Genomic DNA, 24,825 nt, shown 5'->3' on the forward strand with positions numbered 1-24,825 from the left:
CTTAACTAGGAAGTTTAAATATACAAGAGAATAAAACACAATGTTCTTGGTAACACAAACTTTATTGGTACGATATCAATCACCCCTCCCTTATGTAAGAAGTAATATTTATTTATCACAAACCTCTATTAAAACAATGTTAAGTAAATTAAAGAAGGAATGTGTGAATGTTATTAAATAAATAAGGAAATCAATCGTTATTTTATAATTTATAAATACCTACACTCTATTTTTTACTATTCAACATTGAGCAATCTTTGATACCAGTGTATCAATTATGGCGTTTTTCTTAATAAATATCATGGCATGCGATTTAGAGTATTAGGTCAAATAGGTTGAAATACAATTAGGTATTGTATAAGTAAAGTCAATTAATGATTAAATCGGTTTTTATGATGGATCATCATTTATATGAACACAATTTTTAAGGTTTCTTATAATAAAAACTAAGGTCACATGGCACAACAGAAACCGTCATATTGTTTTTCGGACAATTCTTTGGCTTTTACAAATTTACTTAAATATAATAATAATAAAAACTGAACTTAATGCTATTATCAAATTGAGAAATAAAGCTGATGTAACATTTGAATTAAGTCCACAAATGAAATGTGTAAGTATTTGTAATCACAGAGCTTAGAAAGTATTTTTATACAGCATTATTAAGGGAACTATAGGAGGATAAAACGGTGCCTAAAAATTACATCAAATAATTAAAACTTGTTAAACATCAGAATATTTTTATATTTATTTCGACATAAGAATGAAAATATTATTTATGGCTGTTTTACACCTTATTGACGGTTTATTTCAATTTAAATAGACAATCCTTCGGCAGAGGTGCTCAGAAAAAAGGCCGTTGATGATAAAGAAGAACAAAAACAAACAACGGAATAGTCATAAGAATTAGTTACAAATATCTCTGGGATAATAAAGCTACAGCATCACCGATAACAAAGCAGTCACCATACTCTATTCTTACGGTGAGTTGCATCATTTAACTATATAGTGGGGGGAGGGGAATAATCCTCATGGACTTCCTCCGCCTGGGGAGAGGCGGAGGGGTGTGTCGGACTCTTACCGGCTAAAACCCCCCTTGCACGTGGGCGCGGGGCCGCGGGAATCAAAATTCTTCCGCAGAACTATAAGGATAATCGAACCATTTTCAGCTGTCAAATGATTCGACCAATAGGCGGCGAGTATAAAGCTGGTTATGGTTCGTTTATCGTTAAGTATAGTTAAATGATGCGTCTCGCCCTTAAAGTTACTCATAAAACTAAACTTATTAAGCTAAAGTGAACACGAAGATATCGTGTTAAAGCATTTTCATGAATGGTCCCGATTTAGGACTAGCGGGATCCAAAAGGCATATAATATGCATATGTTATTAGCACTTTAAAGTTATTAAAAAAAGTACAAAGACAAATCAAAATGGTAATGTGAAATTATTTCTTTTTACGCTTGTGTAATTTCGAGTGTTTGTGATAATAACCGTTATTTTCTTAAAAATCGCCAATTGGATTGTATAAAGCCCATGCTTCAGAGTTAGGGCTGCCATTTCGAATTTCGCGAAACCCGGACAAATATTTAAAAAACCCGGACATTTGGCGTAAATCGCATTTTTACCCCGGACGAGTCCGATTTTTTTTTAACAAAACAAGACCTAGTTTTTAATATTACTATTACTACTATTATATACTTAAATTCAATGAGGTGCTTCCTTACATGTAACGTCAGGGCCATATCTAGCTCAAGTAGTAGGTACCTAGTATTGAAAGATTATGACTTAATATTTCGAAGGTCATAAATAAGAAAGCTCATATGGAAACTAGGAGTTAGCTTCTTGTTAGTAATAGGACTTAAAACGGCGCTACCCGTTTTTGATAGGTTACTTGATGGTGATTAGGCACTAAAGCACCTAAACTTGTATAAAAAAAAAATCCGCAAAGTGAAGAAGCCGCGAGCGAAGCGAGCGCAACATTATTTGAATATTGGGATATTAAAGTAGCTAAACGTAAAAAAAGATAGTGTCAAGAAAGGAAACCGCGAGCGAAGCGAGCGCGAAAATTTTTGAGTTTTGAGACACTTCGACTTCTGCAGTCTGTGTGTCGATTGTAATTCAACTCGTAAGAAAAATGTCCGGGTTTTCCCCGGACACTTCTTGAAACCCCGCCCGGACGTCCCCCGGACGGCCTCCAAACGAGGACAAATCCGGGGAAACCCGGACGGATGGCAGCCCTATTCAGAGTCAACCATCCTCAATCACAGTAACTTACTTACTAAGTCAATTTCGGACCAGAGTCATAGTTTATAAAATTTTACCAAGACGAAAATTAAACTGATTTAAACCTTATTACTATAAACTTATAATTTACTCTTCACTGACGTATTCTCGTTGCTATGTTCCTCAAATGCCATGTTTCCTAAGGCGAAAATGTTGTCAGGATCTAAAGCTTTTTTGGCGGCAAGTAAGAGTTGTCGCCCGGGTTCACTCACTGTGTCTTTGTACCATTTTTTACGAAGTTTCCCAACTCCGTGATGATGTGATATTGATCCTGTGAAGGAAACGCAAACGAAAATGATATACTTAAATTATTTTTATTAAGGAACTGAAATTGAAGCATAGAGCGACGGAAGTTTGCACAATGCAATCCGAAATTTTTGCAGTAGAATCAGATTATATTTGAATTGTAATCAAAAATAACTTTTGGGTTTTAATTACCGCGAATGATAGGTAACATTCGTAGGAAATAAAAAACATTTTATTTTGAATTTCCCGCTGTCATTTACGTAAAGTTAATTGACTATTTTTATAACTCGAAATAATCTACTACCAACCTAACGGTGCAAAAAAAAACTTACCACCACAGGCAATGATTTCGTCTCGTGCAGCCTCTTCAATTTCTTCGTAGGTCGACACGGGGTCCTTACACTTGCCAATATTGTGGCCAAAGTAGAAATAAATACAACAGCCAGCGTCATATCTGCAACAAGGTAAATTATGTAATCGGGCGTTACTTTGCGGAAATCCCTGACATAAAATGTAAGGAAAAAATATGTCTGCTGTATGCATTTCCTGAATATGCCACGTGAAGGGGCGAAACAGTGTCGATTTCAGATTCGGTTGCTTGGCAACTGTACCTATCCTCTGTGCATATCATGAGGGCGGGAGGGTGTTACCCTTGCTGCATGAAAGTAGTACCTACATACGCAATTGAGCCTCGATTTATTGTCTCGCGGAATTAACGCTACATATTTTTCCTAAAACAATATGCAATGACGCACTTGTACTGAGGGAAAATACAAATATTACTAGATAAAGGTGTACCTAGGCATATTGTTTTTTAAAAGCCTTCGGTATTTTATATGAAGCAATGTGTCATGTTATTTGTCAATTCGTGACCACATTAATAAAGATTAGTAATAGTAAAAAGTTGGAAAATGTAGGTGCTACGAGTATGTTTTACCTTTAGATCAACTTGTGCTAAGCAATGAATGAAGGAGTGGCGAATTGTCGATAATGGTGTATGACAATACTTTTATTCTGATGATTAGATTCCTGCGTTCCTACCAATATTCTCAGGCCGGGTACATTATGAAAATTAGTTTTCGCAATCCAATAGTTTGGAATTTATCAATGATATCCTGTCCTTCTCGCGGGTCCAAGCTACCTCCCCTCATGCGCACGTATGATGGCGTGACCAAAGAATATAGGGATTTATTTTTATACCTACCTGTTCCCCGCGGTGTCATCAGCGTCCTAAGTGATTTGTTTCTGTATTTTATGCTGTCCTGGTGAGCAACAGCATCGACTTCTTCTATGTCGACGTCGAATGCTCATCATCACTCTTTTAAAAACCTAAACATACAGATTGGTGATGAGCTAAACTTACGTCTGCGTGAGTCGATGCGATATGAGGTACTTGTCGATGCCCCTCTTGGCACATTCATCTCGGATGCGCTGCTTCACATTAGCGCAGAGAGCCAGTGTGCGGTCCCACGGGACCGACGTCTCGAACGACTCCGCTACCACATCGTACTCGATGGCCACGTCCTGGGAGAAAGAAAACACGTTTGTAAAGGAAAAGACGATGATTTGCTTAAGGAAAAGGGATATACTACGTCACAGCCCTCGCTCAGCCGATTGCTGTGACCCTATACGATTCAGAGTCCCAGGTTGCAGAGCAAAATTCAAACAGCAAGCGGAAAGAATTTCAATAAAAATACTTGGCTGTAAGAGATTGTTTTAACCGCGCAAAATACACTACAAAAGCAAGGGGGAAGCGTGTGTCAGGATTGTTCAAAACTAGGTATCGTGCACCTGAATCTAGAACACAAAAGGCTGAAGAAAAACGTAGTGTGGAATTTGACAACTCAAACCAGGAGGGGGCCTTTGGAATAATAGTACATTCGAAAAAGGGATTGCGCCTCTCTACTCAATATAAGACATGTTTTAGGAAAATACCGATGTACATAGACTAGGCTGCATCCGGTTTGAGAAGTCAGAAGCCGACCCCAACATATTTGGGAAAAGGCTATGGAGATCATCGATGTAGGTAGACCATTGAGTAACGATATAATTTATATAAATGAGGTTAAGGGGATACTCACTTGATTACAATACAATGATATCATTTCAGTATACCTACTTGAAGCATTGCCAAGCCTACTCGTACCTATGTGATTTTATGAGTTGAGATTGTGCACTTAAAATATTTAGGGGCTTAGATAGTTACCTACCAAAGGTAGATATAGTGACAAAACTAGGGCGGAGTTGACGGCCTAGGCCTAGGTTTGATTGAAAACATGTTGCTATCATTCTAGGTACCTAGGTATAAATCCCATTCATATGGCAAGGAATGGAGCTGATCACGCAGTTTGGTGGCAAACATTACCTATTACGTTTTCCCCTTGTGGTCACTGTGGCCTATTTAGTATTGTTTTTAAGATTTTGACAATGGCCCGTCATTCATTATTGTTCATTACAATTCAATTAAATTGTGTCTGACACACACACGCCTTGTTACCTCTAATATAGACATCGTATACATGTATAGCCATACTTTGGGCTTTAGCCGTACCTTTGTCTACCAGTGCGCAAACTTTGACTACTTATAGTTGAACAAGTTTTATAGGTAGACGTATGATTTTACTTTCATATGAAGTTATTTAATATAACGAAAGATTTTATATACATTTACAATGGTAATAGTGTAGGGACACATGTAAGTATGTATTGCAGAGTGCAAGGTAAGCAAAAAGGTGTGAGCGTGAGGCATGTAAGGCACGGACAGTTAGGGTCCGTTCAGAATTTCTGATAGAGACCGGCTCGGAGACCATCGGCGCGCATTTTTTTTTCACAGACCGGAGAGTCGGCTCCGAAATTAAAAATAAAATAACCATACATATTTATAGAGAGTAATACTCACCCTAAGATAAGCGATGACGAAAGTGAGCGTATATCCATTCTCCCCATTGGTAGCTCCGGCAGGAATGCCCCCATACTTCGCAGCGATGGCATTCAGCTTCTTCTCTCGTTCAGCCACCTCCTCAGCAGAGCCTTCCATGAGGAGGGTGACTACACAGAGCTTGGCAGGGTCGAAACCCTTGATCTTCGTGATGTACAGGCGTTTTAGGCCATCGAGGAGTACTCCGCCCCAGGTGTTCTCGGTTTTTAGCGCTTGGCCGAAGCGGAACTGGTGGGTAAAGAAAACCAAGGTAAATGCGGTTTGCTGTTATGTTTAAGTATTTACTAAATAGTTTTATGTAAGTAATAGCTAGAGATTGCAATTCCGATATGTTTTTCAACCCGGACAGGCCTGGTAACATTCGCCGCCAATGAATGGGCCCAGCAAGTCAAGATCAGCCGTCATACTACAAAAGGGTAGGGCTGCCATCTCGAATTTCGTCAATCCAGGAGAAAGATTCAAAATACCCGGACATTTAGGGTAAATCGCATTTTTCCCCCGGACGAGTCCGAAAATAATATGTAAAAAAATAAGACCTAATTTTTTTTTAATATTATTTTCGAATTTATTTACTTCCGAAAATGCAACTTTCGCCAAATGTCCGGGTTTGGCGTAATTCGAGATGGCAGCCCTAGTCTTGTGTCAATATATTTTCTTTCTTTCTTCTTTCTGACATTAGTATAGATTATTGTCTCTATTTACCTGTTCATTGTCCATCAACCGTATACTGGAGGGCTGCAGCCTCTGCCGGGCCACATCCCGCTCGAAGTAGAACCCTGACTCCCAATCGGGGAACACCAGCGACCCGTAGCGGACCACGGGGGGAAGCGGACGGATCTTTATCGTCACCTGTGAGGAAATAGGAGTTATAGATATAGTTCTCGTCAAACTTTTTGTCGTCATTGAACATTGCGAGATCTGTTGCTGCGCAGAATCTAAAAATACCTATACATATCTACCTATATACATAGAGGATGGCAATAGGTGAGTACCTACAAAGAGGGGTTCTAAGTACATAAAGGAATATGTAGGGAGCAAACAACTTCTCCGAAGGTGTTTTTTTATACTAGTACCAACTATTAAGTAATCTGTGCCAGTACTTCATTAGTTAGGTCAAATGTGAAGCAACTTTTGTGTTCATTTATGCTATTTTCTTTTGCGGCAAAACGCCTGTTTTGTTTCTCATAGCAGTGTTGTGTTTAGGGGACATTACTTTTACAAAACAAAAAATAATGACTTGTTCGAGGTTTTGATGGTTATCTACTGGAGTCTAATTATCTCCCACCACAATAATCATTTTCCAGAATTTTGTTTTATTTTCTATCGATTGTCATGTACTTTTCTTAGGGTTTTAGTAAGCAAATTGTTTAGTAAGGACGAGTTACCTCAGTGACGACGCCGAAGCAGCCCTCGGAGCCCATGATGACGTGTTCCCAGTCGGGCCCGCACGACATGCGCGGCACGCGACAACTCTTCTCTATCACGCCGCGGGCTGTCACCACCTAAACCACAATATATTTATATAAATTAAAAACATAAGTTATTTACCTACCTATATTTTTAGCAAACGGGGAAATCTTAGGAGCATATAACGATCAATTAAATTGCGAAAATCATCGGTGTTTCTTTGGCATTCATTTTAAAATTAGGTCTGTCTTTAGTATACCGGTCGCTGTTCTTCATACCAGTGGCTTGTTTGGCCACCCAACTTCCGAGAGTCGGAATCGTAGGAGTCACGCTCAGGGCCCATTAACTCTCAATCAACTTTTACTTGGATGGAAAGGATAAAAGAAAGTATATTACCTTGGTATTCACAATAAGGTCTTCAATATTCCCGTAAGTGTTCTTCTTCATGCCGCTAGCCCGCGTGGCCACCCAGCCGCCGAGGGTGGAGAACTCGTAGGAGTCAGGCTCGTGGCCCACCGTGAAGCCGCGAGCTCGCATCTCGCGCTCCAGGTCCTGCCCTACTATACCCGCCTGAAAGGTGGGACATACAGATAAGAATCTAGGAGTCGATGCGATCGGTGTAGCTGATTCCAATTTAGATACAAACCGCATGTGAAGGTAAAGAAAAGTTGCTATTTATAGGACTTATTCTATATTAATGAACGTATTTTAATTACCGACTCAAATTTTTACCACGTCATGTAATTTTGTCTTTGTTTGTTTTTTTTCTTATTTACTGATATTAATTAATTAATCTCAATTCTAACTGAAACTTATATCCTCATAATGTGATGCAATGTAATGTTATCTGATCTAAAAGGATTTAACTATCCAAATGAACGGTGTGTACGCCTTAAAGTGACGTTTTTGCACTGTATGAGGATAGATGTTAATTTGTAAAAATGTCGTTGGTGTACCTTATTATTAAATTAAATTATATTGGAGTGAGCCTTGGTCTGAATTATATTCATGATTACCTATTAATAAAATTGCAAATAAATAAAAGTACTCTTTCTTTAAGATTTTAGTAACTTTAGCAACTAGGTTGAGGTCACCTTACACGTGTTGCGACTATCAGCTGACCTTTGCAAAGTACCTAATGACTATTTATAATCGGTAACATTATTTTTAGACGGACCTTATTAAATTCTAATATTAATTTGAATACGATACGTAAATTACACTGGTCAACAGCATTTTTGTCACAAAGGTGAAATATAAAATTTCTTGCAGAAGATTTGATACGATGATAAGTCCAGAACATAAAATTGCACTAGCACGTCGGCATTTAAAGATAGATTTCTGGCAATAGAAACTATGCCCGGTTTCTGAGCGCTTTTAAAATTTATGGATGAACTTTCAACAAAAGTGTTCCAAATCAGGTTTGAACACCTGATTTGGAACACTTTTGCACGCCTGAATTTCATAAGTATCTCTTAAGTTTTACCTGCACTCTAGCCAGTAATTGCTCCTTATCCAGCCACAGTATGGAGTTCAGGTCGCTTGTATCCAGCACTAGGATAGGTCTGGTCTCCTTGGCTGGGCAGGTGACCGCGCCAGACACTGAGGTGCCTCCACCGAACGGAATGATGACGAAGTTGTGACGGGACGCGCACGCTACTATTGCTTCCACCTGAAAGATGAATGAATGTTTAAGAGTTTTATTGCAAATATTTTGTGTTTTTTTCGCAATATTTTTGTAAAAGAGTCTGAAATCCAAGGATACCAAAGGTTATCGGATTGCCCAGGAAATGTTCTGGGGGGCAGAAAAGCAGTAGCTTCATATAAAATCCTGCCAGCTGATTCATGGTAGGGAAAGGGCTCGGCAGGGTGAATATTTCAGAGATTAACTTTTACTGAGGCCTTATTCCATAGGTACTTTAAAAGACCTTCTGGTAAGCTTACCATAGGTACTTCAGTGTTACGTTCGTATTTGGCGTAAACCGGCCTTAAAGCTAAGCGTTAACGAGTTAACACTATAATGTCGTTATGTTAACAATTGACATCGATTATGAAATCCATTTTGAAACAAAGTTCGCACATTCGTGCTAAGCATAATGAGTGCTCTAAACATCGCGCCAGTGGATGACTAGAAACCATTTTAAGGTATCACGCACGTATCTGCCGCTCGGAAGTTAGCTACAAAACGCCATTAAGTTTGAAGAGGATGAACTATACCTGCGTAAGTACCCGAGTATCTATCATGTCTTCTATGCGTACCTCAAGAGGTCCGGTTCTCAAATCACAATATCACTCTAATCATATGTAACCTACATAGATTTGACGCTGTTTATGTGGTATTTAGCACTTCAGAAGGTGACGTCTCATTCGAGAAGGGCAGAAGGACGCCAATGAATAAAACGATGTTTAAACACATTCTGGTAAACATTAATCTCGTTTCAAAATGTGGTGAAGTTCAGTTTTTGTTTTTAAAACTCATGACGGATTCCTCTGTTTGAAAGAAAAGTGTAAAACGAAAAGATATTAAAAAAATAATATTAAGATTATAAATATGTTGTGTATGTACCTATTTGAGGTAATGAACTTTAAATTGCTAATTGACAAGAAGACACGCTGGCCTAGTTTTAATGTCCTCGCAAAAAATGTAGCAATAGTGCATACGTCATCCACTATTTGTAATTTTTCTATGTTATCATAGATAAACAGAACCATAAACATACATACCGACCTTCTTAGGAAGTTGTGTGAAATTTATGATATGTAATAGGAAGTTGATATAAAGGACTAGAACAAGTTTCTAGTTTGAAAGAGATGACAGATATAAACAGGCAAAAATGTCAATGACACTCTTTCGAAATACAGGTGAGATCGGCTATCTTTTGCTACATTAGGATAAAAAACATGTTGTTTAGTTATACATATTGTGTAACTCGTAGTAAATTATTTCATAGACTCCAATAAACTAATTATAAAACCTTGAGATTTCAAAAGTTCTCTGCTGCCATTCGCATAAAAATGTTGGCTATTTTACTTCAAATTCATTTGTACAGAAAAATGACTTATATTCTGTAATCGCAAGTACCACAGTACCATGTGACTGGACTCCCAAATTCAATTGCAATTGCATGCGTACTTGATCCTTACCTGTTCATGAGTCTCTGGCCATATAACAGCATCAGGTATCCTCGGGAAGCTGTTAGTCCTCAGCTGGCTCATATCCTTCAGGGTTTGGCCATGTGCCCTGATCAGTCTGTCCATACCATCCACACTGACTAGAGCGATCTTCTCCAATTCTAACCTTATTGGTTCGGGAAGCCTGCTTTCGGCAAAGTTCGTGGGCAATTCGGGTATCTTCGGTTCTCTCATAGGGTCTACGCCAAGGTTGTCGACGGCCCATTGTGCCAAGTTGGGAAGGTTTTGACCTCCTATGGAATATCTGTAATTGAAATAGATGCAAATTGGTGATTTTTGAAGAAGGAACATTATCGAACTAAGTAGCTAGCTAACATTGAGACCATGAAACATAACACAGATTATGTTATTCTCATTTGCGCGACAGAAATTCAATTCTCGCTGGTTGTTGTAGTAGGTAACTATTAGTTCCGGCTGAATTAGTAATTTGGTACCTCCCTATTCACAACCCCACCCAAGTTACTATTGGTTAAAGTGTGGTAATAAACCACCATAATAAACCCATTTATAAATATTAGACTTGATCAACTTCTAATATTTGTTCACATAAAATTGAGTAAGTATCGATTCTTGCCTGATGCCTGCTTTTGGGAGAGTTTTGCTATGATCACTTCATACGTTGGATAGTGACTTTATCAAATATTTAAAACGCAATTTGGGTAGGAATGTAACACCTACAATCGTTTTCCTATGTATAATACCTCCAATTTTACCTACTCAATATATTGGTACGGCATTGTACCTTTTACGATCGTCACACGTGACTTCAAAATTTGTTTTTCACACATCTGGTTCGATCAAATATTTTTGTTTATTTATAAATTTTTCAGTTTACAAAGTAATAATCTGATGTCATGAGGACTGAATGAAGGTTATTCTTATATGAATGACAAGTGAGTGAAAATAAAATTGTTAAAACTTTAGATTTTGCTTATCGCAGGATCATGTAATTTATTGATTACCCCATTTCGACTTTTCAAAGCTTCTTTCATAAGCTGGAAGAAGTAGGGATACATTTAATGGTACTAGAATCTTTATGTAGCTACTTATTTAATGTTTTTAGTTTGAATGTTTTCTTCACTTATTGGATTGAGAACACCTGAATAACTTATTGTCTATCATTAGGTATGTTATCAGAAGGTAAGGTAAGGTAATTTTCGCAACCTTTGGATCTGAACTTTTGAAGAACTTATCTCTACCAAAATTCCAGTAGTTAAAACGATTTTCCAAGCATGACACCTACGACACATGTTAAAGCAGCGAACATACGTCACGTTGACCTATTTATAAAATGCTATCCATAATAATTTCACCTACTTATGTTTTTTTTCAGACGCAGATGGCATTTCCCTTGAGTAAAAAGTCAGCTGTTTCATATAGCTTCAAAGAAAGGCTTCGTTATGTTCGATAAAGACTTCTTTTATTCATAAAATATAAAAATCTGAAGCAATTTTCATTACATACGTGAAACTTATGTTTTTATAGCTGTTTGCTTTCCCGTGGGAACTCCCCCTTCTACACGGAAAAAAAATTGTCTATGTTATCCGCGGATTTAAAATTAGTTCTTTACTTTTGTAGCTTGTAGAGTACAAACTAAGAAGGTATTTTTAATTTTGGATATTAAGAATAGATTTGGTAAAAGTACCTACCCAACAAGAGATGCATAATAATTAATCGACAGATATCATCTAAGATTGAGATAAGACGGTACAAATATTGTTAGTGTGCAAAACAAACAGCATTGTATGATGTTTGTAGTCGCTGGTTGTGAATGACAAACAAGCAAACAAGCGAATATTTGTCTACGCATTAGGTACCTAACAGCTAGGTAAAGGTCTTCCACAAGGGTCGACACTGCAGGAATGGGAGTCAATGTAAGGTTACTCAACATCTTGAAACATCAACTATTTATCCATAATATTATATTCTATAACACCTTCATCCTTTTTAGTGGTCCACTGCAGGGCACAGGCCTCTTCTCGTGAGCGTTGATCTTATGCTTGCTTATTAGCTTTATTTGTTCTTATTAACGGATAGATCATGGAAACCACGTGTTAAATACAAGAATATAATAGTTAAATAAGAATCATTTCTCATTGCCAATTCCGATGTGCAGATCCAGTATGCTCCAGTCTGCTTAAGAGATCTCGACTGTAAGGACCAGTCACTGGTGCATGATTACGTGGTCTAATTGGCCCTTTATAAGTTTTTGATGGTATTATTATAAACATAATTTTCTGTTTTATATGAAAATTCAGTCATAAAAGTTAGCAAACGATTGAAAATATCCTAAAATTATAAAGTGGAAGGTACAAATGTTGTTCCAGCAACTGGTTGAATCTAGCAAAAGGTCAAAACAGGCGTCAAGCCCAAAACAAAATATTTGCCATAACGATTAGCACTATAAATATTCCCTTGAGCACAGAAGGTACACAAAGTACATAAACAATTAGTGCCAAATACTTGGGCAACTATTCAGGATGTAACAGTTTCTTAATATTGTGTATTTTGGTGGCGTTCTTTTATTAGATACTTACCTGATGGTAATGCTAATATTGACGGTGGACCATTCATGTAATATGGTGTCATAGTATACTTTGTCGACGACATGACACTTATGTCAATTGTTATATGTAAAGAGGTAAAGAGTGGTATATAATTGAAGATATGGAGAAAAACTAATAAAACCCCGTTGTTTTTGCTTTGGGGTTGAAAAGGATATTTTTTGCCACTGTACTTGCTCGATAACCCTGGAGCCACCTGTCTGAAAATCTGGGCCTGAACAGGTGGAAGAAAGGTATAGAAATAGATTGAAATATGGACAAGGGAAAGAGGTAAGGTAACCCACATTGAGCAACCCTGGTGATTAACGTCTGTTAGAGAAAATAATGATGATAAAAAGGATGATGACACGCATGCAGGAATCACACTCGTGTTCTTTTATTGCAAGAGGATAAAGGTATCCATTGCTAAACCAATGAAATGTACCGTTAACTCAACAAAGAGCAAAGGTCGCTATAATTTATGACAGTCATAAAATTTAGATACAAACGGCCAAAAATTGGCGTTAGTGGATCAAGGTGAATTCTACGATGAACTAAAAGTTTTCATTCGTGACCTTCTCATGAATTCATTCTTTAAAAATGTTTATCAATTGTATTTATTTACATGTCGACCACGCCTGTTTTTGTGAAATGTGTAGGCAGATGTAAAGGTATTTTTAGCGCGATCTTATTTTTAGTGTTACGGAACAACTGTTATTGAACAGTAGCGTAAAAATAATACATGATCCTACTTAACGTCTACTTGATAGTTATAAAGTAATTGAATATTGATCAGAATGCTTAGAATCGCGCTAGTATGAGGCCACTCTACTTTAGCACTGTCGTCTATATGGAAAATAGTTCACCATCTCTTAATGTTCCACGGTCATAACAACCCTGGGAAAATAATAAAACTAGTTACACATACATGCGTCTAAAGAAGCAGATTACAATAATCGTACAATAAGAGGAACCATCCATAGTATTTGCTTAATAATTAAGCAAATACCATGGATGGTTCCTCTTACGGAAGTGCCACAAACAGTAATTATGACAACATCATTCTTTACTTCCTAGCAATTTACGTTTCTAGTTCAAAATGTTTACGAGTTCTCACATACAGGCAGCATTACTTATTCACAATAGACTTAAGTTGGACCCATTCATCAAGATGCATAGTATTTGCTTTGTGATCAATATTTGCAGTGATTTCAATGATTCCTTTACTGCTGGCCATTATTTACATGAATCGTGTGTCGATGTTAAGTGTTGAACTTGTATGGTGGACATAGTTTTATTATAGTGCAATAATTGCATGTTAGGTCGTGCAGTTTTGTGGCACTGTTAATGTATGTATGTTTTTTTCAACTGATTGTTTTCCTGTTACAATGTTATCGTAAAAAGTAACGTAATACAGTAACGCTGTATAGGGTAACTTGGAGAAATAATTCTGCACTGAAAATCCTATTCCCCTTATTTATTTTGTATATTTTCCCTTATCTTCCCAATCCAAAACCATTCCCCTGTACCCCTGTGCTGTCCTTTGTATCCCAAAATCCTTAAACTTGGATAAGTTTTAGGATGCTTTCTACCTTCCTACTACTTGTGCTTGATTGTCCCCTTGAACTTGTTCCCTACTTCCCTAGACAGTCGTAATGTCTGGTACCCGCTCGTCTCTAATTAAAGAGGTACCCAGTTTCACAAATACACATAAAAGTGCGGACTGATGAGCCGTGTCAAGTGACACGTGCTCTGGCAAATTAACGGGAAGTGCCAATTTGCCAGCCGCCCACCACCAAGCGTGGTTCAGACTGGACTAGTCATACCTCGTTGACACCACTTTCTTTATGCTTGTGACCCTGATTTGGACATAAAGATATTCGCGAATATAGGGACTAGAATTTATTTTGTGACCGCGATGAATGGAAGCTTAAGAGATATTGTGCCGACGACCCCAGGGCAAGAAAAACAAGAAGTACAACTTGTTGTCACGAAGGGAACAACTTACCGCAAACGGATAAAAAGTAGCCTCTCTTAAGGTAGTATGTCCCTCAGGCTCTAGTACCAAATCGCATTATAGTCCGTTCGGTAGTTTTGGCCGGCAGAAATATACTTTCGTATTACGAATTGAACTATACATATTGGTAAAGAAGCACTTGCGAAATAATTTTATGTTTTAGATAATATCGGTAAGTAGGTTACATCATTAGATACATGAAACAAAACACTTTTGGCATCACACTGCATGCCAGGAGATAGTTTGGAATAGCAAAATTCTATTTACTCAAACAGATAGAACAGAACTAGGTACAGCTACTGTAGAAATTATGATTCAAAACTTGTCAAAATTTTGCTGATGCCAATGAAACTACCGAAACTTACAACTTTCTTCATCACCCTTTAGAAGTTAGACATTGGTTGGATATACGAATACCATCTATAGAAATAGAAACGATGACTACCAATTACTTAACCAATTTTACAATTCCATAATAATCCCTTTCAGGGCGTGTCGGGTCAATTGGTGTCCTTTGCGTCCATTGACAAATTAATATTTATTAATTACATATTGATAATACCCTACCGATAGTGGTTTTCCAGTATTTCAGTGTCGGTCGAGACCAAAGGTTCAGGAGGGCAATACATATTAATACGCATATTACAGCGTACAACGTACTTAAAATCATATTATTTTTGAGAGTTCCATCATTTTGTTTTCATCAAGGTTAGTCTACGATACAAAAAAGATTTGGAAAGGTTCATAGAAGCTTCCTAAGATTCGAATCTCAACTGTTATGGTTGACTCCTCAACCTTCTCTGGTGAGGTTGACAAGTGTCAAGGTCTATTACAAACCGCCAATTGGAGTCTATGAATTACATAACCAAAATACTTAGTATTGAAAACAAATTATGTACCCTACCCCGCAAATACTAAGTCGAATTTAAACTGTATTCAATTATTTTTACGAGTTTAACGATGTAGTATACCTACGTATGTGCTTTGCAAATTAGATTGATACTTAAATAATGTTTATTTAAGACATTTGGATTGTTTATTTAAGATATTTGAATATTCTAAGTTAATAGCTGTTACGTTGTAATTAATTAATTATTTAATCAACGTCAACTTTTACAGAGTTAATTAGTAATAAGTATTCACCCAAAGGAATTTCTTAGACATCTTTGTTCACCAAAATGGACAACGCGAGAGTATTTCTCGCGACTTAGGTTGAATGTATGCTTGGCTAGAAATCAGTTTCTTAAGGCGAGGAAGTGGTCAACAATAATTCCATAACCGGCACGCGCATCTAAGGCGCCAAAAGGGGTCGGAGCGTCTGAGCGGGGCGAGGATAACAATACACGCGCTAGCTTATAACTAAAAGTCGTAAGCGACAAAATGGTTTTGTAATTTTAATATTTAGAAATGATAATTTAATAAAAATTCCTACTACAATTTTAAAGAGTATGTATATACTCAACTACTAAAAAAGTTAAGAGGCTTAAATCGGTCCCGTTTGCCCATAATATGTGAATCTCTTTTTAAAAAGAGGTATGTTTGATATATTTTTCTCTGTTATAAAAGTTACCTAATCATGTTTCTACAACTAACAAAATAAGGTTTATATCATGAACTTTCAGGTAACCAAGTTGTATTTTGATCCGTTTTGTATTTACTGAGAAAAATTGACATCCTTGGCGCCAAAAATTCCAATTCGTCCTCTTAAACCAAATCATTACCGAAAAAAGGTTAATATGTTTTCTTGTAAAAGCGCTGTAGACTGGGAGACACAATTCTAGATCTTTTTCTTTGTGAAATAAATTGTTTTGTCTACTAACCTGTTGCCAGTAAAAGAAGCAGTGTAGCCATCCAGCTTGAACATAGAATCCTTGTAGCCCCAGCCGTACCATTTCAGCAGATCTTGTCTGAAAATAAATAATTCATTCATTTAAAAACTAGAATCCACCTTATTTATACCTACATTTTGACGTTCGTAAGTGCTTGTAAAGGCCTAATTTAAATAAATGATTTGATTGATAGATTTAAAACACATTCATGACATAAGGAAAAAGGACAGCAAACAACTTCTTTTTATATTTTGGTCTTTCGATGCGACAGTCGCGTGTCAAAGGTTCAAGACTTTATTTTACGTAATTACTGCATCAAAACTTTATGCAAATATCCGATTGACTTCATAAATACTTGAAACGATGCATAAATATTGGGACATAATATATAGCTTTGGCATTCGCATATCCAACGGCCATAGAATTTGCACCTCTACATACTCTCTGTGGGTATAAAGTAGGCATAACAAAACATTGATTCTATTCTTGGAAAATATAATAATCAAAACTGAAAAGGAAAATTTTCTTTTCAGTTAAAACCTATGTATTTTCTAATCTTCAACTTATTTACGAACTAAATAGCGGATCGAGTCGATAACATTGGTTGTGAACTGTTATCGAGGTCCGCTATAAAATTGAATAGGTAATCGATAATTTGTATAAAATCAATTGTATAAAGGTCAAAGGGCTGCCGTTTCAACCATGTTAAGTAAGAAATATCTGTCCAAGCTTAAAATGATAAAAGTTAAATTCATCATCATGTGCCTAGCTTTTTCCCAACTATGTTGGGGTCGGCTTCTAGTCTAACGGGACACAGCTGAGTAGGTATCACGTTACCTATGCTTTACAAGGAGCGACTGCCTATCCGACCTCCTCAACCTAGTGATCCGGGCAACCCGATACCCCTTGGTAAGACTAGTTGTCAGACTGTCTGGCTTCTGACTACCCGTAAAGACTGCTAAAGATGTTCAATGATAAAAGTTAAAGGTTACCAAAGACAAACAATAACACATTGTAGAATAAATAAGTGCTATAATGTTATATGTTAAAATGACAGTTAAGTGTGAATTACACTATTTGACAACCGCAGATTTGCACAGGGGCTCATTATTATGTTTGATGAATATTATAACCGTCCATAAAAGAATCATTCTATCAACTTATTAGGTACTGAAAATCGAGGGAAAATTAGTTCAGCAGATTTTGACTTTATAGCAGACAGACAGACGAAAGGAGAAAGACTTAATATTACCTATAATAGTGGAAGTAATTTGAATTGTTGAATTCGAATCAGTGATTGTTGAAGAACGAGTTATGCCCGATTCGTCATTTTAGTGATTTGGCATCCATAAAAAACGTGTCCCAGTTGGTCATTCAATAAAATATTTTATTTTGCTTAGTCCCAATTGGTCATCCGTACTTTATTTTGTAAAAAGTACTGTCAACAAGATAAGCTTTACAATATTGTAATATGTTTTTTTTTTATTTATTTTGGTTATGTTTTTTCCGACGCTATTAATAAAATCGCGATTTCAACGGCGTCACACACCGCACGGCCAAAACCAAAATACCAGGATCGCATAAATCCCCACCGTGTACTAGGACCGCATAACTTACAGGAGTATAGCAGTCAAGAGTGTCAGGATTTTACGTTTTTTTCCTAATTGTAGATAAACATACCAATTTACACCATCATTCATCATTTTTATGTATACAATCTCTTTGCTAGTTATGGGCCCCTGGTACGGTCGACCGCACATCAGTGGTAACTGTCATGCACCTTAACTCAATAGTAATAAGTACGATTTTCCTATAAAACTGTTACCACTGACCTGACGTTGACTGTACTTTTGTTGTGTCACATTTTCGGGTTTATAAAATGCCCATGTTATCTTCACCTGTGTTTTAACCTTTACCTACATCGAAGTTTTTCATTTAAAATTTCTTCTAACACTTTTATTTCTGTCGTTTCTTCTACTCTGATACGTGAAATTTTATGCGGGTGACGAATCGGAACTCAAAATTTAAATATTAAATTACTTATTTTGCTCGAATGACGAATTGGGATTTGGTGTATGGAAAAAATAGTTGGTGACCAATCGGTACTAATGACAAATTGGGAATAACTCTGAAGAACCTACCGACAACTTTCTTTAAACGAAAAATATGTAGACACACAAATTAGTGAGTTAAGTAACCTACTTATTAAAATAATCTGAAGATAGATAAATGATATAACAGGCGGAATGATAAACAAAATATCGGTCAGCGTACGTATCTTATCGTACATTATCATTTTTGAGGCAGTTTTAAATATTTTAGTCGCTATGTGTGTGTATGGAAAGTCAATAAATAACAACTCGTTCTGGCACAGACTAACAGACAGACATGTATTGCTGGGGAGTTTCTTGCGCCTGTTCTTCCCAGCACATAGGAAGCGGTGAAGGGTGGGAGCTGTCCCATGTAATTTTGACGTTCGAAAAGTGATGTTTTTCAGCCTACTTTGAATAAACCCTTTTTTCATATTGATAGTCAGGTAAATACCTAGAACCAGTTAATATTCCTCTGTTGACAGCGTGAAACTGAAAGAATGTTACCTACCTACTTATAATATGGACATGAGAGCCAAAGTGGGACCGAGAGAGTCATATGTGAGTGAAGTACCTAACTATAGTTAAAGGGTCTTATACACATGAGCTATTGAGAAAAGTTAAATAAATAAGGTAAAATACGAAGAGTGCATCAACTGAGACCTCAAAATAATATGAAAACAAATGCATGATCATTTTCCTTCCTTCCAATAATGCATGTGGATTTCCAGGAAAGATATAAAAACGGCTAAGTACGAATCGGAATCGCTCACGAAGTGTTCAGTATCTACCAAATCTGTAAAAGGCCCAAAAATATCGTTTGTTGTATGGGAACCCTCAAAGAAATTATTTAAGTCAATGCAAAGCGATCCCCACCCTTCCGCCGAGAGCTCATTATCCGTGCCGATAACTATTGGCAATACTTACACCATTTTCAGCATTTTAAGCTCGAAAACGTAGTATACATGAAAACGTGATCGCTTGTTAATTACTCAATTGAAAACAGTTAAGTGACACAGTTACATTAAAATTATAATTTGCTGTTGTTACAAAGATCCTTGAAAACAACAGACGGACACACATATTATCATGCATAATGGAAATCATGCATAATGGCTCTAGATACGAAATAATTCTAAATGGTGTATAAAGGTACATTATTATTATATAAGAGATAATTAGGTGATATTAAGTGATTCTTTTGAAAGAATAATATATTCATATTATTGTAGGCGTGTTTACCTATACAGAACTCAGGATAGCTCCTTGCGGAACCCCTTTTTTATTATGCTTGTAAAGAGGTTATTCTCACAAAAACCCATTTAAATAATACATTATCGTGATACTATTTTATAACCTTCGATTTTATCAAAGTTTTAGTATACACTGCTAAATATAAGTGCTACTTAATTGCCTAGAAAGGTGCCTCAGGATGTCGAAGGCTTTTTAAAGTTCTACGTCAGATGTTATCATATTGGCAATATAAAATACTTAGTTCATTGATTTATTATAACTAACCCATTTACCTAAATGCAGGACATAATGTGCACCGCATCAATTATTCGGTATTCCGACTAAATTAAGTGTTATTACTTTTACTTATTTTCTTTTACATGTTCTGTTAAGTAGTTTATAGTTCAAAAAGTAGGTATAGTTCTTGCATTACAAAATAATATATAGGTACATTGATAGGAAATTATGAAAAAATGCCTGTTTTAAAACTCGTAATAAATATTTTCGGATGCATCCATAGAAATAAAGTCTTTATTACGATACGTGGGACATTGTAATAAAGAATTTATATTATTATTTCGAAAAAAATTGTGATGGAATCTCTTTCTCAATATTTTTATTATATTGAGGTATCCAAATACCGGGGCTGTGCAGAAAACCTGTCAAACAACACATGACGAGGTAGTTTTAGATTTTCGATTGCCAAATTAATCGGCCAAGGTATCATTATGTAACAATCCTTGCAAAATTGTATCTTTAAGAGTTTTAAATTATTAATCGAAAAAAAATAAAGAAATCTAGAAACACGATTAAATAATAAGTTAATAAAAACATACATACATAGACTGATGAACAATTACCTACTCTCCTTTAGGACGCGCAGTCGGGTAAAAAGAATGATCAACGAGTCAAAGAATGGTCCAAGTTTGCCGACAACATATGTAGTTTTCTTAAACAACTGCTAGTAAACAATCTATGTTGTCGGTATTGACGGTATTTCTATTTTATGAATGACTTAGGTATCAAAACTTTACATACATTTACCAATTATTATCAATCTACTCAATTAAGTACGGATTTGACCAAACCTGACCTATGTTAATTTGAATATATTTAGTGCAATACATAATTGCCAAATTCCTAATGAAATTCTAATTTTATTTAAATGTGTTTTGTAAACACCTTTAAATAGTGCTAGATTTGATAATTACATTACATAATATAATGCGGGATTAATAATAATAATAATGTCGGGACACCTTTTCACACACGGTTGGTTAGCCCCACGGTAGGTTATTAATTAACTTGTGTTATGGGTGCTAACACAACTGATAAACTACTTATAGCTGCATATATACATATTTATAAATACATATCATAACACCCAGACCACGGCCAACAAGCATGCTCATCACACAAATGTCGACCGAACCGGGAATCGAACCCGGGACCTCAGGTTCGACGGTCCGGCATGGTGACCATTGCGCCATCGAGGTCGTCAATTGTTCGAAAGAGTTACCGCAGCACTGGTACATAAAGGGCTTAAGAAGGGACATGGTGGCTTTTAGTCAGTAAAAGTCTGACACTCCCTCACGTTGCACCCACAGCGGGAATTGTCATTTGATGATTTACCACCAAAAAAAAGATTTTTAGCGTAACCTGCGTTTGAAATTGCTGTTCTTCAAGTGATGGCGATATCAACAAAATTATAAGCCAATCAGTAAAAACATGTTTGGCTGTACCTGAAATTGTTCCGATAACCAAAACGACGCGTTTACGAGACGATCCGTTTGTGCAACACTGCAAGTATCGTACGCGTAGCATTTTAACGATAAGCCTACGGATACGCTTACGATACGATGCCGTATGCGTAATGCCTAATTAAGTCCCAATTATTATACCTGTATCAGGCCTCTGTCACTCGACGTACTTGCGCGCTATAAATGCCTACCGCTCGCTGGGTTACCGGTAGCCCCACGCGGCTCAGGGCTTTCAATAGTCACACGCGCGCGGCGTGTATAACAATATTATTATTTTTATTTCGTGGCATGTTATGCGGTTGGTTTTTATTAGGTTTTTTAAGCTACCTAACAAACTGATGGATTATTTTGAGTTGTGTTGGTTTATATGCGACTATTGTAAGATTTAGAAACATTTTATATTTATGACCTTATCTAGTAATTCTATTTTTTTAAAATAAATTAATACTTATCTACATGATTTTAACGACAGAGATCATTGGGTACTTATTTTACTTTAGATACCTACTTGGTTATATGAACTGTATTGTGAGTTTTGTAGCTCAAAACACATCTCGAGTGTAAGTAGGTATAGTTCTGGTCCAACTTAATGACGACTCTGAACATTACTCGTGTCGCTACGCAGAAACCAATTTTAGGTATGTATCAACACTCGACGGAGTTGTACCATATGGGGTATGGCACTTGTGCTCGAAAAATAGTTGGAAACCGCCCTTGATTTTGACGAAAGCTTTACTTAAGTACTTACCTATGCTTACGTATTAGGTAATATTTAGTAATATGTACTCATACAACATTTTAGTAGGCAATACAATAGTTAATTATATAATTATATTTAAAAAGGCTATCGTAAAATAAGCGTAACTTTGTTTTCCAACTTAAATATTAATAAATTGTAAGAGGCAACCCTAAGCGCGGTCACGGCACGGTTGCGGTCACTGAACTGTGCGCTATCGCATTGGAATAACAATCAAGCGCTCGAGCTTTTAAGGTTCATTTTATAACGCAGCTAGGAATTTGTAGGTAGTTGGGGAACTTGTAGGTGCTTATAACAGTAGGTATGGACTTTTTTGTATGGAGTGATTTATCTGTTACGTAGTAACTATTATATAATCTGTGCCTGTATATCGGCTCTTATTATTGACATTCATAAAGAAAAGAGGCGAAAAAAAGAAGACTACCAAATTCTAGGGAATTAGGCTAATCAGGTATGTATGTATGCTTGTTAAGGAAATAACTTCATTTTATTAATGCAACCTTGACATTTCAAACGTGTTTATCAAAATCAAAATCACAATATTTTTTCGGTTTCGTGATCTTGATTTTCGGAAAGGATTGTTAGAAACGTATTGAGCATGAACGTGAAAGGATATAGGTAGAGGAAGGAGACGATCAATGAAACAATGGATGGATTGTTTACTAATAAGATGACGACAGATAGAATAAGGAAGAAAAAAACATGCTGCTCTGACCCTAAACAAAATTAGGATAAGGGCAGGAGGATGATGAGTACTGGGCGCGCATTTGTAGATCGCGTTAATTTGCTTAGGGGTAACTTTTGCTAGTCTGTAAGTAGACGGGTACAGGTAGGTATAAGCTACATCTTTAGTAGGTACCTACTTTTAGATCATTGCGCGAGACAATAAAATCTTGCAATAAACAGAAAAAGGCAAATTAATGAAACACTTCCTGTAACCTGCTGTAACTATTTAACTGAACTGCATAAATAAATTATTTAGGCATGTCAAACATTTGTGGACATCGATTTATTTACGCGATAATGACCGATAACATAGGTAAGTACATATTGAGTGAATGCATAACCTGATTGATAAGATTTCGAATCTTATCAATCGGAATTTTCGCCGATTTAACGAAATTCCACTTAGACAGAGAGTCATAGATAGAGTTCCTAAGCAATAAGGTCTTACTCATTTAAAACATACTATGGAACTTATCATATTTTTGAGCGTTTATCTATTTGATAAGAATACGCAGAACGCGCTGCGTCGCCGTCCGATCGCCCGATCAAAATCTCTGAATAAGATTCTAAAGAAAATTGGCGGGAAAGTAAATAAAACAAACTTTCAGACCAAATCCATACAATGCTATGGCTATTTGTATTCCCAGATATTTTTAGAGCGCGCTTGTTAATTATATCCAGTTATCTGGAACACATGCGGTTACATGCTCCTAATTAAGGAGTTAACATCATGGCACATTTATTTTATCTCAATTAAATAAATATAGTAATTAGGTCAACATGCCGGCTATGCTGCAGGTAAAGCTCGTGCCATAGAAGCCAATAAATAAATAATAGCTTACCGTCGTCTAGGAATAACACTTTTCACTTTGATAACCGTGCTGTTGTTTGCGCTGGAATCGCTCTTTTTATTTTTATCACCGAAACTTTTCTTTTTAACACTGTCAACTGTCCTTTCATTGTTAACATTTTCCGCATTTTTCATTTTACTATCAGAGCTGCTCGCGAATGCAGCTGACATTTTTACAATGGGCGACGATTATGGATTTGTGTCGGATAGCATTTGGTACGATTTTTATAAATCGCGCAGCCTGCCGCGCATGTGGTGACATACGCGGTCGGTAAAGTAGGTTCACGCGACCACAGCGACATCTACACAATTTTGGTTGAACTAGTGAATGTGTTAGCTTGCTAATTGTAATCAACTTATAAAAAGCTGCTGGTAGGCAGGAGTTTATACTGTATCTAGCAGATGGCGCTTTTGAATTCTAGTACATAATTCTAATCAAATAAAAAATATACTTGTATGAAACAAGTACCATGATTTAAAACTATCCGATTAATTCATATCCGCTTAGGTGCTTACATGAACTGAACTTATTTTATTAAACCTCTCGTTATTATTACCTGAATTTATATAGGTAGTCACAGGGTAGGAGAAGGCCCATAGGTACGACAGGATAGAACTAGAACCTACTAATATTTATATTGGCTTCGAGCAAAGTTTTACGATAATGATAGAGCAAATGGGGATAAAGTATGAAGTTTAACAGCTAGTTTTCAGATGAGTGTTCCGCAAGGTGACATTCTAGGCCCACCCTTTTTGCTTAGCATGTAACAATCTAGATGCTATCACTATTTTTTATTTGCTCTATGTGTTTAATGAATCATTCCTTGTGATCAATCAATTATGCATTCTAAATTTTCTTCGATATTAATGGCGGTGGAGGATGAAATTAAAAAGTAAGGAAATAAAAATACCTTAATGTTTTTATTTCAATGTTTGCAAATTTGTTGATAATA

At 36.5% G+C, this 24,825-nt stretch overlaps 1 protein-coding gene across 1 annotated transcript; it reads right to left on the bottom strand.

The window, feature by feature from the left end:
• Positions 1-43: 43 nt before the first annotated feature.
• LOC110372057 (alkyldihydroxyacetonephosphate synthase) lies at positions 44-24,107 on the bottom strand. The gene is made up of 12 exons (XM_021328576.3): positions 23,865-24,107; positions 16,448-16,534; positions 10,020-10,311; positions 8,362-8,547; positions 7,272-7,445; positions 6,854-6,970; positions 6,171-6,317; positions 5,430-5,696; positions 3,894-4,054; positions 2,863-2,984; positions 2,242-2,555; positions 44-1,538 (listed from the first exon to the last, which is right to left on the bottom strand). The coding sequence occupies exons 1-11, from the start codon at positions 24,041-24,043 to the stop codon at positions 2,365-2,367; spliced, it is 1,923 nt and encodes a 640-aa protein (XP_021184251.3). The 5' UTR covers positions 24,044-24,107; the 3' UTR covers positions 44-1,538; positions 2,242-2,364.
• Between the last annotated feature and the right edge of the window lie 718 nt (positions 24,108-24,825).

This window comes from Helicoverpa armigera, chromosome 2 (assembly GCF_030705265.1).
Source record: "Helicoverpa armigera isolate CAAS_96S chromosome 2, ASM3070526v1, whole genome shotgun sequence".
In the NCBI taxonomy this organism is placed as follows: domain Eukaryota; kingdom Metazoa; phylum Arthropoda; class Insecta; order Lepidoptera; family Noctuidae; genus Helicoverpa; species Helicoverpa armigera.

Coding starts and splice junctions, on each gene's coding strand:
- LOC110372057 (XM_021328576.3), bottom strand. CDS start 24,043: ATGTCAGCTGCATTCGCGAGCAGCTCTGATAGTAAAATGAAAAATGCG. Junction 6,318..6,853: donor GCTTCGGCGTCGTCACTGAG/GTAACTCGTCCT, acceptor ATTTCCTCACAG/GTGACGATAAAGATCCGTCC. Junction 2,985..3,893: donor TCGCATCGACTCACGCAGAC/GTAAGTTTAGCT, acceptor ACCTTGTTGCAG/ATATGACGCTGGCTGTTGTA.